General features: G+C 41.2%; 1 protein-coding gene and 1 long non-coding RNA gene across 2 annotated transcripts in view; one reads left to right on the top strand and one right to left on the bottom strand.

Moving 5' to 3' along the window:
* Positions 1-326: 326 nt before the first annotated feature.
* LOC133635225 (uncharacterized) lies at positions 327-13,385 on the top strand. Its single transcript, XR_009822034.1, has 3 exons — positions 327-391; positions 12,937-13,083; positions 13,186-13,385. It is a non-coding gene; the product is annotated as an uncharacterized LOC133635225 (long non-coding RNA).
* Positions 1,429-13,976, bottom strand: part of mylk4b (myosin light chain kinase family, member 4b) — an 87,960-nt gene continuing 75,412 nt past the window's right edge. Inside the window, exons 11-15 of the mRNA XM_062028148.1 lie at positions 12,282-12,352; positions 12,075-12,203; positions 11,706-11,937; positions 5,680-5,728; positions 1,429-5,602 (exon numbers count right to left, since the gene is read on the bottom strand). Coding sequence (XP_061884132.1) covers positions 5,684-5,728; positions 11,706-11,937; positions 12,075-12,203; positions 12,282-12,352 — 477 coding nt within the window. The 3' untranslated portion in view covers positions 1,429-5,602; positions 5,680-5,683. The remainder of the gene's footprint in view (positions 5,603-5,679; positions 5,729-11,705; positions 11,938-12,074; positions 12,204-12,281; positions 12,353-13,976) is intronic.

Genomic DNA, 13,976 nt, shown 5'->3' on the forward strand with positions numbered 1-13,976 from the left:
TTTAGACAGTCAACACATTCTGTAGACAGGTTGGCATGACTTAAAATTCACTTTTGTCCCACACCCGGGGACACAGAATAGAAGAGAAATCAAAATGAGCATACATTCTTGACCGACATGAAATATAGGTCAAAGGTCAGAAATTCTACTACAATTGATTGATTGATTGATTGATTGATGAATTTGTCTTCGCTATAACAGCTATGATAGAAATAGTTTAAAAAAAAAGAGGGGTTTTATAGTTTTTGTTTTGGTGCCATCTTATGGATGAGTTCGCTCACTTCAGGTGCTGCTTTCATTTACAAGTAAGTGCTTCTTTCGTCCCAACCAGAGTGCCTTTCGTAGCATTTTACTTGTATGGGTTCTTCATTCATCACTCCAATCAATGTTTGTAAGTTTTACAATATAGTTAACCATAACTATTCTTACTAACTAAACCGTCTCATGTTCGATGTTTGTAGGAGTGTTTTTATGCATATTTGTATGCGCTATGCTATGTAATCAAGCTAGTGTTGTTAGCATTAACTAATATGCTAACACTTTTACAAGTGTCTGTAATAATATTATTATTAACTTACAAAGGCATTTTTATGTATTGTTTCAGTTTCACAAATTTCTCAGTAAACTCAACAAGACATCACCTTGGACTTATTTAGTCTGTTTCGCCGATAGGAGAGCTAGCTAGTGGGTCCATGATGATGATGTCTGTTTTAAAAACTCTATGAACTAAAAACAACAGTGCTGGAAGGAGCATAATATGACATGAAGAGAATATGAATACTTTTAGATATTTATGGAAAGTAAACTAAAAATTACTTTCATCTTTAATTATGATCATGATTTCTGGTTATGTTTGGCCAGCAGACAAGGCCTTGCTAGCCCTGACGGCACACCACTGTAGTCCGGTTCGGATTTTTTTTTTGTTACATGTTAAATGTTGATCATTTAGACTAGGTTTGAAGTGTTTATGCCAACAGTATGGCCCAAAAATATATGTATTTGTATGCTTATAAATTACAACACTTTTAATCAAATATCAAAGAATAAGTTTTGATCAACGTAATATTTCAATTCAATACAACTGGAAAAGTAACCCTTACAAAACCTGATTTTTAAAAATCCAAATAAACCTAATTTAATTGTCTTACACATTTCAGTGAACTGTTTTAAGTTAGCTCAACAAAACACTTTGAGTGTAATATATAATGTTTATTTATATTACTGTTTTGTAAAATTGATCCAGCCCATCAGTCTAACAAAAAAAAATCACTAATAATTTCATCATTAAATACAAGACTACACGTTAATATATATATTTTTTGTGTTTATTTGTTTCATTCATACTCTATTTATTAATGTTATCAAACAAAACATAGCATAAATAAACATTATTCAAAATTGCAAATCTTTTTACTTTAAAATGGTACTGCAAACAACTTTACAAACATTCCATCACACAAAGGTGTATTGGGGAAAACAAGTCATCCAAAACTCCAAACCAATAAGAGGAAAAAATTGCAAAACCCAAAACCAGTGAAGTTGGCACGTTGTGTAATTCGTAAATAAAAACAGAATACAATGATTTGCAAATCCTTTTCAACTTCTATTAAATTAAATAGAATGCAAAGACAAGATATTTAATGGTCAAACTAAAAACACTAAATTTTTTTTGCAAATAATCATTAACTTACAATTTAATGGCAGCAACACATTACAAAAAAGTTGGTACAAGGGCATTTTTATAATCTTTTCCTTTTAACAACACTCAGTAAATGTTTGGGAACTGAGGAGACCAATTTTTGAAGGTTTTCAAGTGGCATTCTTTACCATTCTTGCTTGATGTACAGCTTAAGTAAAACAGTCCGTGGTCTCCGTTGTGGTATTTTACGCTTCATATTGCGCCACACATTTTCAATGGGAGACAGGTCTGGACTACAGGCAGGCCAATCTAGTACCTGCACTCTTTTACTATGAAGCCACGCTGTTGTAACACGTCGCTTAGCATTGTCTTGCTGAAATGCCATGATAACGTTGCTTGGATGGCAACATATGTTGCTCCAAAACCTGTATGTACCTTTCAGCATTAATGGTGCCTTCACATATGTGTAAGTTACCCATGTCTTGGGCACTAATACACCCCCTTACCATTGCAGATTCAGGCTTTTGTGCCTATAACAATCCGAATAGTTATTTTCCTCTTTGTTCCGGAGGACACGACATCCACAGTTTCCCAAAACAATTTGAAATGTGGAGTCATCACACCACAGAACACTTTTACACTTTGCATCAGTCCATCTTAGATGAGCTCAGGCCCAGCGAAGCCGGCAGCGTTTCTGGGTGTTGTTGATAAATGGCTTTCATTTTGCATAGTAGAATTTTAACTTGCACTTACAGATGTAGCAACGAACTGTAGTTACTGACAGTGGTTTTCTTAAGTGTTCCTGAGCCCATGCGGTCATATCCTTTACACACTGATGTCGGCTTTTGATGCAGTACCGCCTGAGGGATCGAAGGTCTGTAATATCATCGCTTACGTGCAGTGATTTCTCTAGATTCTCCGAACCTTATGACGATATTACAGACCGTAGATGGTGAAATCCCTAAATTCCTTGCAATAGCTAGTTGAGAAATGTTCTTAAAGTGTTCGACAATTTGCTCACGCATTTCTTCACAAAGTGGTGACCCTCGCCCCATTATTGTTTGTGAATGACAGAGCATTTAATGGAAGCTGCTTTTATACCCAATCATGGCACCCACCTGTTCCCAATTAGCCTGTTCACCTGTGGGATGTTCCAAATAAGTGTTTGATGAGCATTCCTCAACTTTCTCAGTCTTTTTTGCCACTTGTGCTGTTAGGCATTGGCAAAAATGAGGACTCAGTTGCAGACGGGAAACGATTGACGCAGGCTTTTATTCAACAGTTTCTGAGAACTCTCTTCAGATAGAGTGAATAAACAAATGGCTAGAAACTCTATACTAGACACACTAGAGTCAAAAGGAAACGTAGCACAAAAAACAATAAACGAAAAATCACTCCCGAGGGAGGAAAAAAGGTGATTGTGAAATCTACACGGATCTAATAATTTAAAAAAAACAACAATCTATGATTGACTACACCAAAAGAAAATCGCTCACAAAGAGGATACAAAAAGCTTTAAGCAAACTACACTATAAAGGGCTAAAGAAACTACAGATTAAAGCGCTCCTGGCTCCAAGAGGAAGGAAAAAAGAAGGCAGAGCACTAGCTCAAAAAAACTGACCAAAAAACTTTAGCAACTCAAAATCACTCTTCTTCAGAGGGTACAAAGAAATTAAGGAATAAAGCGAGGCAATACTTAACAACTTGGACAAGGCTGTGTAAGACGGCTGGCGGTACACAACAAGACAATATACTCTGGCAACAAGACAGGAGAAGATAAGGGCTATATACACACACACATGGAGGGTGACACAGGTGGGCACAATCAGGCAATCAGGAAAGACATCAGACCAGTGACACAGGAGGAAGAGCAAGTTGCCTGTAACGAGAGGAGGGTTAGACTTTCAACATAAAACAGGAAGTACGCCAGACAACCCCAAAACAGGACTTCCCTCACCACAGTGTGACAGTGCCAGCTTTTTTGAAACATGTCGCAGGCATCAAATTCCAAATGAGCGAATATTTGCAAAAAATAACAAAGTTTTCCAGTTTGAACATTAGTATCTTGTCTTTGCAGTCTATTCAATTGAATATAACTTGAAAAGGATTTGCAAATCATTGTATTCTGTTTTTATTAAGATTTACACAATGTGCCAAATTTACTGGTTTTGGGTTTTGTATGTCCAGGACGTCCGTTTACCAGATTCAAAATCATCCAACTAATAACAATTACATCCTTTATAAATCAATGACAGTACTACAGTCAATGTCTCTGAACTGGTCACCATTTAATCAAACTCAGTAAGGATGTGCAGAAATGGAAGGAATCTTGTCTGACCCCTGTGAAAAATATACCGAATAAAGTAATGCACTTCAAGTACAGTTTGGTGTTAAAACAATACATAAATGAACATAAACACCAGTCAAAAACATGAAACATTCATGTAGGTAGTATTGCATTCTCCATTATGCCTTCATGGAAGGTGAGGGGTTTACCTACTCCAGGCTGCTTAAGCAAAGGTTAAATGGCTGTATGAAAGTAAACAGCAACAAATACAAAAATACCATAAATGTGTGCTGTATATAACATGAACCAGGAGCTATCTAGTTATTGGCATAGTTTCATTTATTTTAAAGGGTAAAATGCATGTGCAAAGTTAACGGTGTCATAAACCAAGATCTATGTTTACTTCTATAATCTGGGCAAAATAATAGTTTTACAAAAGACTTGAACATAAACACAAAAAAAGTAACACGTATTCTCAAAAAATGCAATTCAATTAGTAGCATTCAATGTGTTTGCTAAACCTTAGAGTTAGGATTCTCAAACTGTGGTACGTTTCATCTAATGGTACGCCAAATAATCACTTGATTAAAGTACAATGTTTTATTTTCCTAAATTCAAACACAGTGTTATTGTTCAAACTGTGTCTACTGTTACACTGGCCAAAAATATTAAATATGCTTGTTAAATAAAACCTCTGCCTTGTTTTTCATAAATACTTAGCCGTACTCGGCCACGATATTTGAATGTTTGTCAATGTGGTGATACATGGACAGCCAATTATTTTCCTAGGTGGTACTTGTTGAAAAGTGTTTGAGAACCACTTAGACACTACAAGGTAAAAGGTGTCATGCATGCAAGAAATCAGTAAACTACACCAATTATCAAGTAAAATGATAGATGCTGTCATTGCTTAGAAAGGACTCAGGATTCCATTGTTCAGCGATCCTCCTGACTTTTATATTTTGTCTTTGAAGTAATATTCAATTGATAGTTACAATGTACGGTAATGTAATATCTCAGCAGCTGCTTAATTATGTCACAACACAAATTGTGGCTTCAGTTTGAACAACCATATTGTGCAGTGGTCTCCAAACTTTTGGAGCCCACGGACTGGCTCACATTCCCACAGACCTCTGGTAGACCTTGGTTGCTTTCTTGACCTTAACCTTAGTATTTGTGTGTGTGAAGTATTTTCACCATTCCCACTGAGAAAGCTTGTTAATTATTTTTCGTACTTGCACCTGCTTGTAGTGATTAAACATGTCCAACATTGACCTTAAGTGATGTCAAAGTAAAATACAAATATATAAATGTTTATATATATTTTTTCTTTATTTTTTTTATTTTATTTTTTTTTTATATATATTTTTTCTTTGACGGTACTAAGCGGTTGGAGACTTTTTAGCACAATACACTGTTTGTATTACAACTAAGATGATAAAACGACAACATTTCTTTTGTTCTGTGTTTGTAAAAACCCGGCTACAAATCAGAGATAAGAGCAAAAACCCTGCTACAAATCAGAGATAAGAGCATCTATTTCAAGTCTATGTGGGGATGCTAGGCAGTGAGTACAGTTGATATCCAGTAGCCATACAGGTAGAGCAGCATTGGTCCAGTGTTGGGCATCAGGGCCCTACATTGTCAAAAGCCATGCTGACGGCTTAACAATGTTTCTGAAAGGGAAAAGACACATTGGTGGGTAACGAACAAATAGTCAGTTTCTGTGGCTAAAACCATGAAAATATCTCACCTGTCTAGCACTCTACAGAGGGTGCACGTCTGGCCTGACACTTGTTTTTCTAAATTGAGAAAAGGTTACATGGTTGAAAGCACTGGAAAAAAAGAGTATACATGAATTGTAGTAATGTTAGTAACACAACTGAGTTCTAAATGTTTTTCCTAAAATTAAACTATAATTTTTTAGTATAATATGCAATAAACTTCTTTCAGGGGTCCTCTGCAGTAAGTTGAGTCACTGTTCTGCATGAGTGGATGAAGGCTGGTCCAAAGTCACAGGAAAACAAAAAGCAAACAATTGGACTAATATGGCGATGGAAATAAACTAAAAGACGCACCAGCATCATTAAAATAAAAAGTCCTGACCAGTTTATATACTGTGCACCCGGACAGTATTCACAGCTGTCATGCATTTGGCGTGCAGTTTGCCAATCTCCCTACACCTGCTCAACTGTACATCACTGATTGATGTCCCCCAGATCCCTACAAATCCATTCCCACCTCCGAGCACTATACACATGTCACTGGAATTGGATCTCAAATGGAGTGTCTTTTGACATTTACATATCATTTGAGCACCCCACCTTTGAATTAGCAGCCCTTCCATTTTCTGTTTAGCTGTGTTCTCTAGCTCTTTGATCATGGGATTCTCTGAACTTTTATCACTCATTCATACCGCCTACAGCAGAATTTTAACAATTGGTGATTTTAATTTACATGTTGATGACTCCTCGGATTCAATATCCAGAGAGTTTTTAAATGTTTTAATTTGTTTGTATTTTAAGCAGCCGACTCACAATACAGGACACACCCTGGACCTGGTAATAAGCCATGGCCTGTCCTCTGTTGTTGACCTGGCTGTGTACTCTGTTTTTTAAATATAACCAGTCCCAACCAGCAGTGCCCCTGAAGACTTTGACTCATGTTTGATTACTTAATTTATTATTATAACACAGGAGAGCTACTTGAGGTAGCAGTCGTACGCAGCTGCTGTCTACCCAACTGGCCAACCACAGAAACACACTGTGACAGTAATAGATGGGAAAATGATCACTGAGATAAATTAATAGACATCGTCACACATATTAATGTGAATATGAAGCATTAAATGCATTGGCCAAAAAGTTAATTTTCTGTCCTTGCCTCAAACTTTTTTACAGTTTTAAAATCAAATATTGGAAAAAAGCGTACAACTTCTTCTGTGCGTTGCTTAAATATCCACGGCCTGTAGAAATGTGCATACGTGAAGCATAAAGTTGGCATGAGGCAACATTTCACATACATTTTACTCTTGATACATCTCATCTTTGCTGGAAAAACGGCACACATCATATTCTTGTGCGTACGCAAGCTTAATACATGAGGCTCCCTGATTGGTTTTCATGTTTAATAATTACCGACCTGTGTCCTACTACTGTACTTAAAGAAAAACTGTGCTTTTGTTTCAAACTTTGCCTATTGTTCACAATCATTATGAGAGACAAGAACAGACATGTTTTTTTGTTATTATTATTTTTATTTTATTTTAATGATGACAAAAAACGTTTGCAAGATGCGGCTGTTATGATCCGTGGCCCGGATCATGTTTAGTTATTTTCTGTTAGTTTTGGACTCCCTCAGTTCCTGTTTTTGTGCACCCTTGAGTTTGTTTTTAGTTACCATGGTTGCTTATTATTTCCACCTGTCTCTGATTGGTGTTCGGGACGCTCACCTGTTTCCCGAGCACTAATCATAGGCATGATTTAAGCCCGCCTGTGCTGATCAGTCGGCCTGGCTTCTTTGTTTGCTACATGCACCTGTTACGTGAGTATTGCTTGTCTCTAGTCTATGCTAAGTGGTAGCCTTAGCTTCGAGTGCGATCGGCACGTTGTCCCTTCGGCTTGTTTTCTGTTTTTGTACTTCTTTGATTTTCGAGAATAAATCATGTTCCTACCTGCACGCCCTGTCCGGAGTGGTCCGTTTGCATCCCGGGGGAGCGAATCCTGCAGTAACAGAAAGAAGCCAGCATACAGTTCCCCCACAATGGACATCGAGGAGGTGGGCGAAAAAGGTACGTGGATGGTATTAAAGGCGATGGAGGCGGAGACTCTACGCCATTCCCCCATGGAGCGTCAGGACCTGATGTGGGGTCCTAACGGCACGTTGATTCCTATCAACTCCGTTTGGCCTGAGGATATCGCCGCTACGCCGCTGTACCGGACGCGCCGGCGAAGATGGAAGCCGTCAAGGAAGGCTTCTCCTCGCCGTCAGGACGCGTCGCTCCCGCAATCTCCTCCTCCGGTACACAGCACGCCACAAGCTGCCCAGTCTTCCCCTCTGAGGTTTGGTAATCCAATTCATCATTTTGCCAAACACTTTACCGACTGGGCTATGAGCCAGATGGACTCCGGCAACAATAATGTCACTCCACCCACTTTCGATGATGTCACGGACCAGGATTTAATTTTTCTGCCTTCTGTTTCCCTATGTTGACCGCCCCCTAAGACTGAAGCCCTGCCCATATCACAGACCTTTCTCTTTTGTCCTCCCACACAATCTCAGGTGGTGGGTGGAAAGAAACATTTTGAACAATCTGAAGGGGAGGAGTCTACCCCCCTCCTGACCTCACCCCATCCACCCGTAAAGACGGTTCCGGACCGGAAGGAGCATGTCTGGTATCCGCTTCTTGGGGGGGAGTGCCAGGCAGCAACCTCCGGCCCGTCCACCACCACCAGTCCTTCGGTATGCCAAACCGCAACCCCCAGCTAGGCCACCTCCGCCAAGGTCACGGCTAACCTCAGCCCAGGCAGGCTTGAAGACGCCATCCTCTCCGCCACCTGAACCTGCTGCTCCAAGGCTAGCACCAGTCGCTGCTCCAAGGCTAGCACTTGTACCTGCTCCAAGGCTAGCACCTGTCGCTGCACCTCGGCTAGCACCAGTCGCTGCACCTCGGCAAGCACCAGTCGCTGCACCTCGGCGAGCACCAGTTCCTGTTCCTGCACCTCGGCGAGCACCAGCCGCTGCACCTCAGCGAGCACCAGTTCCTGTTCCTGCACCTCGGTGAGCACCAGTTCCTGTTCCTGCACCTCGGTGAGCACCAGTTCCTGTTCCTGCACCTTGGCGGGCACCAATTCCTGCACCTGTGTCGAGGCGAGCACCAGTTAGGGGTTGAGGAGATCCGGTTTGGTGGCTGCAGGATTAGGTCTCTGCTTTTTGCAGATGATATGGTCCTGATGGCTTCATCTGGCCAGGATCTTCAGCTCTCACTGGATCGGCTCACAGTGAAACGACTGGGATGAGAATCAGCACCTCCAAGTCCGAGTCCATGGTTCTCGCCCGGAAAAGGGTGGAGTGCCATCTCCGGGTTGGGGAGGAGACTCTGTCCCAAGTGGAGGAGTTCAAGTACCTTGGAGTCTTGTTCACGAGTGATGGAAGAGTGGATCGTGTGATCGACAGGCGGATCGGTGCGGCGTCTTCGGTAATGCGGACGCTATATAGATGCGTTGTGGTGAAGAAGGAGCTGAGCCGGAAGACAAAGCTCTCAATTTACCGGTCGATCTACGTTTCTATCCTCACCTATGGTCATGAGCTTTGGGTTATGACCGAAAGGACAAGATCATGGGTACAAGCGGCCAAAATGAGTTTCCTCCGCCGGATGGCGGGGCTCTCCCTTAGAGATAGGGTGAGAAGCTCTGCCATCCGGGAGGAGCTCAAAATAAAGCTGCTGCTCCTCCACATCGAGAGGAGCCAGATGAGGTGGTTTGGGCATCTGGTCAGGATGCCACCCGAACGCCTCCCTAAGGAGGTGTTAAGGGCACGTCCGACCGGTAGGAGGCCACGGGGAAGACCCAGGACACGTTGGGAAGACTATGTTTCCCGGCTGAACTGAGAACGCCTCGGGATCCCCTGGGAAGAGCTGGACGAAGTGGCTGGGGAGAGGGAAGTCTTGGCTTCCCTGCTTAGGCTGCTGCCCCCACGACCAGACCTCGGATAAGCGGAAGAAGATGGATGGATTGATGGATAATTTGTATAATTCATTTTTATTTGCGAGCACGTTCGTCTGACACTAGCCAGGTTGAAACAAACTATGATCTTTAACATTAACTGCATAAGGTAAGTAAAAACACATACCGTATTTTCCGGACCATAGGCCGCACCGAATTATAAGGCGCACTGCAGATGAAGGTTCTATTTTTGTATCTTTTTTCATATATAAGGTGGACCGGATTATAGGGCGCATTAAAGGAGTCATATTATTATAATTTTTTCTAAATTGAAAACACTTCTTGTAGTCTACATGACATGTAATGGTGGTTCTTTGGTCAAAATGTTGCATAGATTATGTTTTACAGATCATCTTCAAGCCGTTTTCTGACAGTCGTTTCAGGATATGCCGTTTTGTGGGCGGTCTTGTTTACGTGGCTCACCTTTCGGCAGCGTCTTCTCCGCGTTATCTTTGTTAGTAGCGGTGTAGCGTGCAAGGAGTGGAAGAAGTGTCAAAAGATGGAGTTAACTGTGTTAATGACATTCAGACTTTACTTCAATCAATAACGGAGCAACATCTCTTCATCCGCCGGAAATGTGTCCCGTGAAAAACCGTCACACCGGAACTCTTTAATAACTAAAGTTCCTTGGGTGAATAATTAAACTCACTACACCGGTATGTTTTAGCGCTTTCATGGCAGATGTAAGTAAGAACTTTAGACTACTTTATATTACAAATAGCAACAGAGGATGATGAATGAAAGAAGATAGAGAAAAAGAAGAAGCTTATCGACTACGCCGTCAGCACGGACTACAAAGGCAGACACGCACAATTTTTCTAGAAACTAATGCAGATCCCAAATACAGATCAGCAGATACAGGAAGGTAATAAACGTTGCTTTTGTATAATATTGCGAAACAAAACGCCAGATAATATGTCTTACCTTATACACACTCGTATGTTGAAGCACAGTACAATCCATCAAGCGGTGCGGCTTCATATCTTACCAAAGTCATACTGAAACATTTTCATAGATTTTTAAACGCCTTGTGTAATGTTTTATATTTTCAATGGAACATATAAAATGTTGGTAATGTTTACTTGAGTCATATTGCAGTCTACACGTATCTCTTATGTTTGACTGCCATCTGCCAGTCACACATATCATTTCACCATGTACCAAATAAAATAGCTTTAAAGTCGGTAAGCAAAACCAGAATTATTCCGAACATTAGGAGCACCCGGTTATAAGGCGCACTGTCGATTCTTGAGAAAAAAAAGTATTTTAAGTGCACATTATAGTCCGGAAAATACAGTACTAACTACTAACTATAGTGTGGGTGAATAATGACCAATAACCAACAATACATACGTCATAAAACAAAATGATATACTGTGAAGTACAACTAACACCACAACAAGGGAGGGGAATCTTTTTTGGTGAGGTCAACATCATTCACACAGCCAAGATATCAAAAGAGTGTCTTCAGGACACCTCTGTGAATATTCTTGAGTGGTCCAGCCAGAGCATAGACCTGAATCCCATTGATCATATATGTGGAGAGGCAACACTGCCCAAAGATAGAGTGGTTGTGCCAAACCTATGGCTTTGTATTCAAAAAGGCTGTACGTGCTCCCAAAGTTGGATCAACAAAGAATCAACAAAGGCTCTAAACATGTATGTCCATTTGATTTATTATTTGTTTAATTTTAAATGCATTTTCAAGAATGAAAATATAACTTTTTTATGTTGTCTAGTGTTGTGTGTTGAAATTTGAGGTAAAATGTAAATATATGACTTTGTAATCAGGCTGTCACACAACAAATTGTGGGATAAGTAAAGCACTGTGAACACTTTCCAGATGCACTGTATATTGACCTGCTAAGCAAAGAGCTATTCTGGATTGGAAAAAAATGTGCATTCCTGAAAAGTCATCATCAACATATTTTCTTGTTTCAAATATCATTACACACTGCTACTACTATCTCGTGTTAAATGTTTCAGCAACAATGCTGATGGTGTTACATGCTGTAATGCTACTGCCCTCTTAAATGCTAGACTAACTAACTGTTACCTTCAAATTTAACTTGTAGTGCAAACTCTGATCTGACAGCCACGGGTGTCTGAGAGACTCTGCAGCACCCATCCTCCAGCTTTTGCTTTTTACCAGCAAACGAGTGATGAAGTCTTTGGCCTCATCAGAAACATCAGTAAACTCCTCTTCCTCGAAGTTCCACTGACAAGCCAGAATGTTGTTTAGAGTCTCGTTGTCATCATCACCCAAAAAAGGAGACAAGCCACTAAGTCTGAAATGAGAGAACATACAAACGAAAGTCGCAATCACGCAGGCTGAATAACAAGAAGGGAATACATTACTTTGTTCCCCCACCCAGGACATAGAGTTTTAAATCAGGAGTAGCAAAACAGTTCACTTAAAACTTACAGCATATAAGTGATGACACCAAGGCTCCACATGTCTGTTGGGAATGAAACAAACTCATAGTTGATGACTTCAGGTGCCAGAAATTCAGGTGTTCCAAAGTTGACCTTCAGCTTCTCTCTCGGTCTGTACCTGTTAAAGACACTTTGTTATACATTGACTAAATGCATTTATGATATTAAAAGATAAATGACAATATGAAACGATTACCTCCTGGCAAGACCAAAATCAATTATTTTTATCTTGTTTGTAGCCCTGCTGACACATAGGATGTTCTCAGGCTAAATATAAAAAAAATAAAAATAAGATAAGATACATATGTCACATGTTCAAAATAATGGACAATATGGACAACAGTGGTTTTTAATTTTTTCTGGCATGGCGTGTGGTAAAGATTCTTAATTGAAAGCTGTAAAAACGATTTGTATTACAAAACCCAAAACCAGTGAAGTTGGCACGTTGTGTAAATCATAAATAAAATCAGAATACAATTATTTGCAAATCCTTTTCAACTTATATTCAATTGAATATACTGCAGAGACAAGATACTTAATGTCCGAACTGAAAAACATATATTTTTTTTGCCAAATAATCATTAACTTAGAATTTAATGGCAGCAACACGTTGCAAAAACGTTGGCACAGGGTCATTTTTACCACTGTGTTACATGGCCTTTCTTTTAAACAACACTCAGTAAACGTTTGGGAACTGAGGAGACCAATTTTTGAAGCTTTTCAGGTGGAACTCTTTCCCATTCTTGCTTGATGTACAGCTTGAGTTGTTCAACAGTCCGGGGTCTCCGTTGTGGTATTTTAGGCTTCATTCAATGTTACGGTTCATACAGCTGCCGCCTCTCACTCTGCAGTGCGCTCTGCGGAGCGCACCTCGGGAAACGCCCACCGGCATCCCTCTCAAGATATGTGGCCGCAGTCACTCTGCAATCAACACACCTGATGAGAATCTTGTCTTCATAAGCCAGGGCGTCCTGCGTTCCAATGCCAGAACTTGTACAGTAAGCCTCCCACATCTCTCGCTTCTTTGCCCATGTGCTTCCTCACTCTTTGTGTTTCCCCTCCGTCGAGCTCACTGTGTCTTGTCTTGTGTCGTCATCCAGAACCCGAGCTGAAATCTCTGCTGCCTTCCTGGATCTCGACCTCACGCCTGCCTTTGGACCACGACGCCTCGCTCCAGCCCCGGACCTCCTGCCTGTCCCTGGACCTCCGAGCCTGCCTTGCCCGTTCTGGACTTTCACACCTTTAACACCACCTGGTAACACTCCTCATATATCTGCTACACATAGTCACACCTTATACATTTGGTTTTAAAACACACTTTACATATATTTGTATATTTCAATAAAGATGCTGCAAGCTAACGACATCCCTGCCTCCGTGCCATCTCTTTCTCCCATTGTACCGTTACAGTACGTTCTGGCCATGACAGAACCAGACGGCAGTGACAAAACGAGATTGACGCTCTCTTCCCGAGCCCCAATGTTGCAGGTACTCCAGCAGCACCAAGAGTGTTTTTGTTCACTGGAGAACAAGCTCGAGGCACCTCCGCAGCCGCCACCCCCTAGCATTTCCCCCACTCCCGGGAACCGAAGATTGGTAGCCCCAGGCCTTTTGAAGGGGATTTTGGACTTTGTCGTGGCTTCTTGGTCCAATGCGACATGGTGTTCCAACACCAGCCCTCTCGCTACACGTCTGACGGGGCCAAGATAGCTTTCATTTTTTCTCTCTTGACTGGAAGAGTGCTACAATGGGCCACAGCGACAGTCGACCACAACCACGGTCTGGGCACGGACTAGTCCTCTTTTTGCTCAGAGTTCCGGGCCAGCTTTGATCACCCCGTGAACGGGAGCGCTGCCTCGCGCCTCCACTCCATCCAGCAGGGCCCCCGCTC

This window comes from Entelurus aequoreus, linkage group LG19 (assembly GCF_033978785.1).
Source record: "Entelurus aequoreus isolate RoL-2023_Sb linkage group LG19, RoL_Eaeq_v1.1, whole genome shotgun sequence".
Classification (NCBI taxonomy): domain Eukaryota; kingdom Metazoa; phylum Chordata; class Actinopteri; order Syngnathiformes; family Syngnathidae; genus Entelurus; species Entelurus aequoreus.